This window comes from Blennius ocellaris (assembly GCF_963422515.1).
Source record: "Blennius ocellaris genome assembly, chromosome: 15".
Lineage (NCBI taxonomy): Eukaryota > Metazoa > Chordata > Actinopteri > Blenniiformes > Blenniidae > Blennius > Blennius ocellaris.
Genome location: NC_137664.1, coordinates 12607670 through 12619696, shown reverse-complemented (window position 1 = coordinate 12619696; position 12027 = coordinate 12607670). Strand labels below are relative to the sequence as shown.

Below are 12027 nucleotides of genomic sequence, written 5' to 3'. Positions count from 1 at the left end.
ATTACATGTCAGAGCATGACAGTAAAATAAATGTACAGAGAAAGAGAGAGAGAGAGAGAGAGACAGAGAGAGAGAGAGAGAGAGGAGAGAGAGAGAGAGAGAGAGAAAGAGAGAGAGAGAGAGAGAGAGAGAGAGAGGTTTGGCAGTATTTACAACAATGAACTCCAGTCATTAAAAATGAATGGAAATTGTCCTTTTAACACGAGGATGTGTTAACCTATTTATTGTGTTTGATGTAGTCAGAAATGTCTTCATATAACTACTACATCGCTCAAATATAACATCATCATGACCCCCCTATTGGAAATTAATAGACTAATCAAGTCAATGAAGAATTATGGTTGGGCATCTTTTCCTAAGCTTATCTGCGAGGACTGACTCATCACGCTGGAGCCAAGGGATATAAATTAAACCTCACAAATAGTTAATTGAAACATGTTAGTCTTTTAATTTCTCCTTTAAAAGTAAACATTTTCTCATTATGATCAGCAAAGTGGAGCTTTGGTCATATGAGTGCAATTTATTTTCTCTGATTACTTTCCTAATTATGTCACCACTGTCATGTTTCTCATCCCTTTGTTTCTCACTCTTTGTCAGCTTCTGTTGTTTCCCTTTCATATTTGCTCATTTGCTCTCTATTCACCATCCAGAACACTCCGCTTTTGCCTTTGCCATGATTGCCCTTACAAGCCAGTCCCATTCATTCATACCGTATACTTGGCACCACTGGACATTATCTTGCCCCACTTTCTTTTCATCTCTGTGCCCACCTTGTCACTGCACAGATGGCATCTTTTTTTTTGTGGTACTATGCAGCAAAAGCTCCAAGCACAGTCCCTGGACACATGTCAAATCTGCCCCCTCTGTGAAAGACACTATTAGCGCCAGAGCAGCTAATGGCCTACCATCACAGACGGTCACTGTCTCTCCTTCTGGGCATGTGTTTGTATCTGTGTGTTCATATTCATGTATGCAACCTGTGAAGGCTTGGCAAATCGCCAAAAAAAAAAACACACACAATTGGGGGATGAAATATCAAAGCAATGTATATTGTGTGTGTGTAAAATAGAAGATTTGATTTCATTAACACATAGATCCTAGATCTCACTAGATGCAGTATATTAATAAGAAGTAGCACACTATCATCTTCACTGCATGCATATTGATCTGTGGAGAGATGGATCACAAACTCATACATATGGTTGACCCATTTATAAGATTTAGTGCTGCTCCTGCATAACTGATACTGCAAAGTGAAATAGATTTTACCATGTACCAACACCTGGTAAACCATTGATCATCATCACCTGTGTGTCCTTGCAATACACAGTGTGTATACTGCTACATGTGTGGCTGCCCTACCTGGTCATACTTGGATGCCTTCAGGTGGTGGTTGATGAGCTCAAGGTTCAGGCGATTTTTCTCCTGCAGGGCAGCATGGAGCTTTGTTTTCTGAAGAGAAAGAAACAAAGAGGAAAAAAAAAAAAAAGAAGTTCTGTGTCTTGTTGAGATAGTTCTGCAGTGCATTGTCTTCCACATGTATGTAAGCCACATACGTTGACTCCATCCGTAAGTGTTATATAAACGAGAGATGAAAGACTGGAGTTTGTGGCGGTCCCTCCCTTTATCTGCATTTGTGTGTGTGTGTGTGTGTGTGTGTGTGTGTGTGTGTGTGTGTGTGTGTGTGTGTGTGTGTGTGTGTGTGTGTGTGTGTGTGTGTGTGTGTGTGTGTGTGTGTGTGTGTGTGTGTGTGTGTGGGGATAAGCTTAGCTCCAAGATGCTGTCTGGGGACAAAAACCCACAGCTGCATACTGTCACCCTCCATTTGGTATGTGGCATTTGGAAACGATAGGGAAGGGGGGGGGGGGGGGGGGGGGGGGTGGGGGGGGGGGGGGCGGGTGAAGCTGAAAAAGACAGGAGCACAAGAAGGCAGAGATGAAGGGACGGGTGGATTAGAGGCTACGAGAAAGAAAAACTGGGATGGCGGGAAAGATAAACAGGAGGGGAGGAAGGATTTTAAGGAGAAATCCAAATAAATAAAAAAAACAAACCAGAAATTTGAGAAACACGCGTGAAGAACCGAGCAAACGTCATCAGCTAAAGATGCGATTAAGTTGCAGAGCATGTAAAAGGATTGGGGAGAGGTGTGCAGCCCCTGTCTGCTCACTCCACAGTCCAGATTCACATTCAGAAGTTGTCATGCCGCTGGTGCTGCAGGTACTCAAGCATTACATAATTACGGCAGACTGAAAACTAGGCCAATGCTCTCCTCCTATCGTGGCTCTGAGTATTCAAGAGTGATTTTACTGCGACTGGTCATATCCTGGCACATAATACCACTTCATGCTGGTGCGCTGAGCTCAGGCTGTTGATTGTCATTCTCAGCATGGCGCCGGTAAAATGCGGATAAGTCATTTATAATAGGAGTCAGCTCCTTAGTTTAATCAGCTCTGTCTTTAAATAAAAAGAAACTCGAATGACTTATTTTATGTTCATGGTAAGAAAAGCAGGATAAATCCGCCAAGTGAACCTATATATTACTGATGTAGTAATATTGCCTACAATAAAAACAAAAAGCTCTCCTTTCTCTGTAATTGCTTTCTAATTACTGCTATTTTCAAGGAGACAGGTTACCATACAGAGGTAAATCTGCGCCAAATAGATTTTCCCAGCTCCTTCTTAATTTACAAAAGTTGGAATAAGTTTGAGTAATTAGATGTTCTCACAAAACCATTGGATTTATATTTGGTTAGCAGTGTTTTAAATGCACTGTCAGAACACTCAGAGGTTAAAGTAACTTCTGACTGGACTGGAAGCTTAAGGGAACAATAAACTCTTCTCCATAGCAAAGGTCTACTGGGCTACATGTAAAAATAAAGCTTTGACTCAGACCCCTTCTGTGATCTCAGGATAACGTCCTGAAGCCCCGAGTTGGGAACCTCTCTCCTAAGGTAGTTTGAGTCTGAGGCTGATATGAATGTCGATGATTTGCGGATCACAAAACAGTCATACATGGAACATTCTTAGGTCTGAAATCAGCAAAAAATTATGGATAGTAGACAAGAAAGATTAATTTGTATCGTATTGTCATTTTATACAGATACTTTGAAATTTTCATGCAAAGCATCTGTACTAAATTGGTAACTGTGATGGCAGCTTTGGTTTCACGTGATATTTGATCAAAATAATATTCAGTGATGTCGCCACTGAAGCAAAGTAGAATACGATGTGTCTGCATATGTGCTGCACCTTTATGATTTGTTTACACGGTGTGGCTTCTGATAGCGATTTCTGCTTCTTCTGTTTTTGACTGTTTGTATACTCTTAGTTGCTTGAAGTCCATTTGAATTTTGATTGAATTTCATCACTTTTACTAAATAATGTATTTTGTTAAGTCAGATAGTTAATTCATCTCTAATAAGCAATAGATTTGTTTTCCCAGATGCACAAAAAAAAAAGAATGGATCAATAGATGTTTAAAAAAAGAAAAAAAAGGAAACCTGCCAAAATAGCAAAAAGTGCATTCAATGAATAAACAAATTCTCTAAAAAATAATTAGTTTGGTCTGATATGGGTTGAGGTTCACGTTGAATGCAGTGTACTATAAAAGCAACAAATCAAGAGTCCAGAGAGAGAAACAGTCTGAGGAGAAAAACACGATTCTTGTTTTCATTGGACTTAGAAGAGCTGCGCTCTGTAAACAGTTATAACTCAGAGATAATAAATGCAATATGAGTTCTTGAACCTGACTGTTGTATACTCAAGCAAAAAAAAAGAAAGAAAGAAAAAAAAAAAAGGGTCTGAGCTTTGTATGTCACCATCTGCACAAGACAAGATTGTGCAGCCCAGGGGTTTATGATTAAATTTATCAGCCCACATCGAGGAAGTCAATAAACCCTGGCCTGAGTGGAGAAGAGAGAGAACCAGGCGAAGTGAGGGAGTGACGGCAGCCAGATTCATTCATCCCTTTGTGTGCACAGCCAGGGATGTCGCAGCGAGACGCTATCAAACCAAGACAGAGATACAGAACAGACAAGGACAGGAAGACGCAGAGGCTGGTGAGCAAGTTCACTCGCTGCTTTTATTGTGTAACTCTGTCGTCACGAAACATCCCCCCCTCCCACCACCACCACCCCTGCAGACGAGAGATTTTCTGAACCACACCTCACGACAGCCACAAACCGACGTCGTCTGCTAATTAAGCGGACGTGGCACATCATGAGGTGTCAGATGCAGTCGTCCTCTGCGACGGCACCTCAGGACAAATCGGTTTACGCCATGTGAGAGCAGGGCAGGGGGATGGAAGGGATGCAAAGGTAACAAGAAACAGAGATGTGGTGGACAGAAAATTGACGGTGCGAGCCGCCACAGAGGCCAATCAGAACTCCGAAAGCGACTAATCAAACTTTATTTCACTCACTCTGTTTGTTTTCCTTTTAGGCAAAAAAAAAAAACCCAAAAAACAACAAAAAAAACTTTTTTTAAGACTGTTGAAGCATGAAAACAAAAATAGGAAAAACAAAGAAATGGAGAAAGGGAAGGGATGACCTTTCATGGGCTTCTTTTTAAGGGCCTCAGGAATGATGTCTGCCTCTCCACTTCCTCCCACTTCCAGTGAATCACACATTCACAGCTCGACTTAACACTCCACAACATCTTGTAAACACGGTGCTATGCTGTGAAGCCAGGGGACACACACGTTACTGTGCCAATTTAAACCTTCAATATGCACAAATCGGCAGACAAATCTGGTCTTCAGATAAAAAAAAAAAGGGAGATGGTAATTCGGCCCTCTCTTAAGGATAAACAACACGAACGGGGAATTAACAGCAATCGGGGACATCTGTGCAAAGACGTGTGCGACAGTGAAAATGTGGCATGCATGTGTTCGTGTGTGAATCCATGCATATTTGTGAAATTTGAGATCCATATGTGCATGCAAAGTGGGGTGGGGAGGACGGGGAGGAGACCTTAATGCCCCTAATGACTAATTCACTCTAACTTCTTTCTTACTCCCTGCTCCTCTATCTTTTATCCCCATTTACAACGACACACACACACATACAGACACAGACACTCTTTCCCTTCCATCACCACCGTGATTATCATTCTCTTCCTAAACCCACTAATTTAGCTGCCGGCCCGTCGCTGCTCGCTGTGGTCAGTCAGTGTCCCACCACGCATTCAAAGTCAGATCAGACTGTGAATTTTTATGAGTCACTCATGTCTCAGCTCCAATCAAAGTGACTGTATTAGTGCAGAGATTTCCAAACTTTATCGATGAATGAACCACTTAACACTTTTGTTTTATACAGTACCCTAAATGCCTTTATGAAACATTGCTGGTAGAAAACAAGATGCAAGAGAGGATTGTTTTAACAGTGTCTGTATTGTTTTAACAGTGTCTGTATTGTTTTACAACAACCTTCCAAAAAAAGCCTGTAGATTTTTACAGATCAGACTTGTAATAATATAAATATTGGTTTTGCACTCCACTGTTTTTTACAAGACGAATGTAAAAGGAATTCAAAAATCTCAAAATGACAAAATAATCTCTAATGAACAACCTTCAGTGTTATGTTATTTTGTTCCTCATGGATCTCAACATCTGCCAAACTTTGCCCCTGAAGCTGAGACTCGCGGCATGTGGTCTTAGAGCCAATAGCTTTTCTCTCAGTACGCGAGAGATGCTTCAAATGGATTTTATAATACATTTATATGGTGCGTTTTGTCTGGTCTGCTGGTGAAGTAGCTTGAATCACAAAAACCCTGATTTCCTTTGACCCGGGGTTTTCCGGTTCACTTCAAAACTGTTACATCCCCAATGGGCATGTAATTGAAAATAATTTAATTGAATGCACATACTTGGGAAACGTCTTAGAACTGAACTAAACTGGGTTAAAAAAAAAAAAAGAAATCTGACTGTAATTGCTGACAGAACAGCTTGGTTTGATCTAATGCCAATAAAACGCCTATTCAAATTCCTGTGCACAGCTAAAGATTTCATTCTAAATAGGCGGGATTTCACAGATGTTATTTTAATTAAATTTTATTTAAGGACTGTTAATTCTGTCAAACTCCGAGTTTGTTGAACATGAATTAAAAAAAAGCCATTAATGAAAATTAATTGCAACATTCAAATGTTTTCCTTTGCTCATCAAAAGAGGATTAAATGGAGACAGATCTTACTTCTCCCCAGTTCAAAAGGTTTGGGATAATAATAGCAATATGAAACATGGCATTGTTATATTTAACCAAATAAGCCTGTTGCTGATGCAACCATAATTTTGAGTTGGTGAAAAATTAAATCTCAAATGCAAAATTTTGCAGGATGGCTAATGCGATTCTTGGGGGTGGGGTGGGGGTGGGGTGGGGGCGGGGGGGGTGGGGGGGGGGGGGGGGTGGGGGGGTCGTTACTAATTAGGTGTCACGTAGGAAACACTTTGTCCCACTTAGCTGTGGGAGGACAGATATAACGTCTGCTGTCTCAAGCCTCAGCACAAGTAGAGTCACAAAGATGTACCATCTGCTTGGTACAGATAATTATTGAGGAGGCTCTCCACATGGAAAGTGCAAACTTAACTACTGTACGGGGGGAAAAAGCAAAGATTGAGTGAGAACACTCAAATTAACATTCTTATTATTGGCACATCTGGATTAATTTTGTTTCTTAGGCTTCAGTTTTGTCACAATATATACAATGTGACTCAATCCTTTTTCACCAAGATAAGTTTGCAATTAATTCATGGTATTGAGAGTCCCATGTCACAAATGTGCAACAGGGGTGAATTTTGTGTGCGAATGGACAGTCATAATCCAGCAGTCCAGGGACCATTCATAGCAAAGAGTACATTGGCCAAAACTATATTTCTATGATTTCTGGTAGATTTTGAATTTTTGAAGCATCATAAATGGTCCAAGAGTCACAGTTATCAGGAGTCCATATGCCAAATGCTGGAGGTAGTGACAGGATTATGAAAATGTTGGTTAACCTGAACTTCATGTCTAAAAAAGGGAACAGATCTGTGTATTTAAATGTTAATGGTGTACTTTTCAACCCCACATTTCCCCTTTGAAAACGATCAAATTAAAGCCGAGAGTCGTTCAACAAGACAACTTGCATCAGATTATTTTGATCTTATTTAAATATTGTGATACTAAAAACAGATTAGTCTCCACTACACTTTGAATTGAGTGGTTTAAAAGCTGTCTGTGTGTGTGTGTGTGTGCGTGTGTGTGTGTGTGTGTGTGTGTGTGTGTGTGTGTGTGTGTGTGTGTGTGTGTGTGTGTGTGTGTATGTGTGTGTGTGTGTGTGTGTGTGTGTGTGTGTGTGTGTGTGTGTGTGTGTGTGTGTGTGTGTGTGTGGGTGTGTGTGTGTGTGTGTGTGTGTGTGTGTGTGTGTGTGTGTGTGTGTGTGTGTGTGTGTGTGTGAGAGAGAGCGAGAAAGAGAGAGAGTGAGCGAGAGCGAGAGAGAGAGATTGTTCTGCACTTGTGGTTTCAGAGCGGACAAATGGGGTCGGAGCCACGGCTGCAGTATCACCACCAACAGCTGCTGCAGGGAAAGTGTGTTTAATGTGTGGAGCCGTCAGCACCACGGACAGCTCCTCCACCGAGGACTCAGCAGCTAATAACTTTTTTCATAATCTGAGTGAACAGACCCTTGGAAACTTCAAAACAGCCAATGCCCCCTTCCATCATAGTCACAGTTCTACAATGTTTTTCTACATCAAGCTATTATGTTCTGCGTTGTTTTCTTTTCTCGCTTGCAATGCAAGCAGGATTGAGCTATATTCCTTTCACACTATTCAATGTTGTATCAAAACCTATGAAGCAACGATATCACCAGCGGAAACTCCACATTTGCATGTGCAGGCAGGTTAAAAAAAGGAGTCATGCTCATGATCCAGATTTTGCATGAGTCCACTTATAACCAGTTGGTAGCTGTAATGTACAAAAAAAAAAAAGAAACAACATGCTCACTGCTCAGACGGGTTACCTCTACAGTGTGATGAAAACAAAGATGGATATAAAATATTCAGGAACACCCCTTGTTGGCGTTACATGAAAATCATTTTAAAAAATGAGCATCGAACGTTAGATCTCAAAAGTACACTCTGGGCTTCATAATTTCTGCTCACATCCACAAATCGTTGCCCTTTAATGAACAAAAAAAAACACCACGGTACATCACATGATCAATTGTAGACATTTACATGCTTCAGAGCAGTCGTGTATTAACTACAAGATGGTTATATTAGTGGGCAAAAGAAATTCCAATGATCCATAGGTTTAATTATCAATACCTCCTTCGTCTAAGTTCAGGTGTCGAAAGCTGGAGCATGTCCCATTAACACTGGGCGAAGGACAAGACACAAGCTGGACAGGTTACCAGTCCATCACTCAGGCTAACACGGGGAGATGGACAATCACTATATATAGACTCACCAATTAACACAACAAGCATGGCTTTTGTGGGAGGAAGTTGATGTACCAGAAAAGAGCACAAGCACTGACAAAAAGGACATGCAAATTACCAACAGAATCACAGACAGTTAGACAAGAACTATTAGTTCAAAGATCACAACACGCTTCCTATAAATGTTGCATTTCATTGGTGGGTGTGAGTGAAGACTTTCTGCTGAGTCGGTGCATGCTGAATTAGTTACAAATGTAGTTGCAACGAATTTTTAAAAAAGGAGAATCTCCTTGAAATACAAATTGAGGCTGTGATATGATCACACTCTGCAGATTACAAACCACTTAGCAGCAGCTTGATGTTTTCCAGAGAGAACTCACTTTCAAGGTTGACTATAACTTTGAGACTTGTGTATATTAATGCTGTATGTCCTCACTTAAGGAATTGGTTATGGAAAGGAGGGACATTTTGGAGGATTTATTGTGGGCATTAGTGAGGTCTACACTGCCGCAGAATTAAAAAAAAAAAAAAAAGACGATGCATAACACACGGAGGGTTTGTCCTCTGAAGGGCTTTGTAGGTGTTTGCCTTTTCATGAGAGAAAGTGCGACTTGAATCCCACTTGATCTTCAGCCAAACATGAGCTTCCTTGGCAGACTGTGCTAAGTCTGGAGAGCATTTCGAGATAAATCATTTATAATGCTGCTAATACTGTGCATTGCCTTTAGTTTACAACACAGGCATGACACGAAAGCAACCGCTTTACAAAAGCTGAGCAGTGCACTTAAAAGCAGCGATTTGCTGTAACCTTTAAGCCAAGTCCTGTTCATGTGTGTCAATTCATTTTGAATATCTACCCTTCAGGCAAAGACTGCAACCTTTTGCTCAACTCACCATTTTTCTCTGTGCTTATGATGAGTTCATGGTACCTGTTACCAAAATGTCAACCTTGGCTTATGCATCAACATGCTGTTGATATGATGCCCTTTGCATGGGACTTTTTTTTTCCTCCTCCCTCTGGGTTATCCCTTCATTAGACCCTGTTTGGATAGTTTAGTTAAACAAGGAGTGTAGAGAAACACAAAGCAAAACTCAAGTTAACCCAGAACACAGCTGCTCGGCCTCACAAAGGGCATCAAACCTGGAGCTTCACTTCACTGGTTGCCTTTGCTGCAAGGGCCCTACCACTCTGGAACAATCTGTAAGGAAAATAATTTCAGCCTCGTATTGTAATTTTCAGATCTTAATATCTCTTGGAAAAGCACACCTATTTAAATTAAGTAAACACTTTTCTATCTGTGTCTCATTTTCTATATTTCTCGTGTTTTAATGCGCTATTGTAATTAGTACATTGATTACACCTTTGCTTTCACATGAAACTCTTTACTTTAAAATGCGCATCATAAATAAAGTTTATAAGCAGTCGAACTGACACATCCACACATAAAACACTGGCGATCTAGTTTTATAGTAAGAGATCTACATCGTTATGTGCATGCAGATGTGAGTACGTCACATATGTGCAAGTTGCAAGACCATTTACACTCTGTGTAGACTGTGGACGCAGATGGCAGTGGGTACTACCAATACAGTGACGCATGACTTGAAGTCCGTCTTGGTATGTGTGCGTGCAAGCCTGAATGAGTTGCATAACTAGCATCTCCAGGCGTATATTAGCTTTAAGCTCATCTGAACCCACAGCATGTTCCAGACATTTCATCTGAAGCCCAAGCATTGAAAATCTCTTCAAGCAAATCCATGCTACCTCACACAATCAACACATACACTAATCCAGGTTAATTCTTGCAACAGACCATAAATAGGTTAAGGGAACCCCATGTTGTTATGGATATGTAAACAAAGCTTTGGGGGGGAGGGGGGGGGGGGGTCTGAATATGAAACGGATGACTCAATCCTGCAGATTTAATAATGTGGAAGAAGTCAAGCTTGAAAGGAAACCCTACCTACGCAGTCACTAATGTTTAATATTAATGGAGTCTCGAGCCCAAAAAGTCTACATCAGGATATTGGAGCAGCCAAAATTTTATGCACATACAAAATCTTCTTACAGAGAAGGAATCGCTGTACAGTCTTTTGTGCTAAGTAAAAGCACATACTCAGGATTTTATCCAGAATGTTGTGTGCAAAGACTCAAATCTGTGTGCAAATAAAGCGCCTTCTGGGATATGTAGATTGAAGATTTGTTCACTTCTCAGGCAAAAAGCGAAAGTTTTGTCCAAACACCCTGGTTTTTCCGCATCCTGGTTTGTATTCGTGTCCGTGTGTGTGCACACATGTGAACTGGTCTGCTTGCCTGTGACAGACCAGGAGACAACGGAGAGTCGTATGAGGGAGAAGGCGGAGGAGAGGCGGGGAGAGGCCAGCGCTACCGTCAGGAGGGATTAACTTCTCCACGTAGCACACATCCTCATTCATGTCACCGTTCAACCTCCTGTGCTGCTCTTCTCTTTAGTCTTACAGCTCATGGCTTCAGCTCATGGTTATAGGCAGAAATTGGTGTTTTGGGCGTCCATCCAAAAAATCAGAGTGTCCAAAATATGTTTGGGCGGCGACCAGTGCCAAGGGGGTCCAGGGGGCATTCTAATGTATTCTTGATGACTAAATACTGCATTGTGACATGCGATTAGATTTAGCTTCTAAAGAGTAGTATATTTCCTTTCCTGCCTGACATCTTTGCTGATGCATCCTATATCCTTTCTTGGTTTGATTAAATGTTGTCTATTTTCGTTTTAGGTAATTGCTTCTTTTCATTGTTAATGGTTCCCACCTGTACCTGACTCACCTAACTCTAAACTTCAATGCATGTGCTTGTTTAAACCTCCTGCCATTGGCACATTGTTTCTATCTGCACCCGTAAACTGTGTACCTGTTGACTCTGAACTCTGAAATACTTCGTATTAACCTTTTTTTTAGTTGTTAATTGAATATTGGATGCGGATTTCTTGTCTGCAAGCCACTTATAGCGATGTCCCAAGACCTTAGTATGTCACAGTCACGCAATTAAATTGGTGAGGGAACAAGCATGATTGTCACTGCTTATATATCAAAATCAACATTTTCAGGGCAAAGAATATTTCATTCTCGAAATATATTCAAATATGTGTCAACATTTTGAAAATGAGAGATTCGATAGATTATAGGTCCCTATAATTAATACCACCTGTGTGGATTGTGCATATAAAATTCCTCAGCATCCTCCAAAGGGATTTGCCCGTATGAAAGTCAAATGAGCAGATCCAGTCGCTCTATAGACAAGTGGCAATGCAGCCGTGTCTTGATTCGATTCTGGATGAACGCTCTGCTTCACCATTAGAAGGCAGCAAGATGAACGAGAGAATTATGGACAAATCAGAGGCCACCTTTCGAAAGGTAAACACCACATGGTATCAATTGACCAATCACGTCACTCGTGACTGGGCATAATTCAAAACGGAAGTTGGTTGCTCGTTGTGTACTCGAGCCGATAATTTGATGTGTTTCGGTGAAAAAAGATAGATTTGGACAAAATCAGATGGTGACAAGTAGTGATGGCCGTTATACACATATTTTAGACGGCTTTGAACAACCTCTCATATCCTCCCAGAGATGAA

The 12027-nt window shown here is 41.0% G+C and overlaps 1 protein-coding gene across 1 annotated transcript in view; it reads right to left on the bottom strand.

The window, feature by feature from the left end:
* Positions 1-12027, bottom strand: part of rimbp2a (RIMS binding protein 2a) — a gene marked incomplete at both ends in the record, with an annotated part of 68632 nt that overhangs the window by 31086 nt on the left and 25519 nt on the right. The window contains one exon of the mRNA XM_080510589.1: positions 1363-1452. Coding sequence (XP_080366715.1) covers positions 1363-1452 — 90 coding nt within the window. The remainder of the gene's footprint in view (positions 1-1362; positions 1453-12027) is intronic.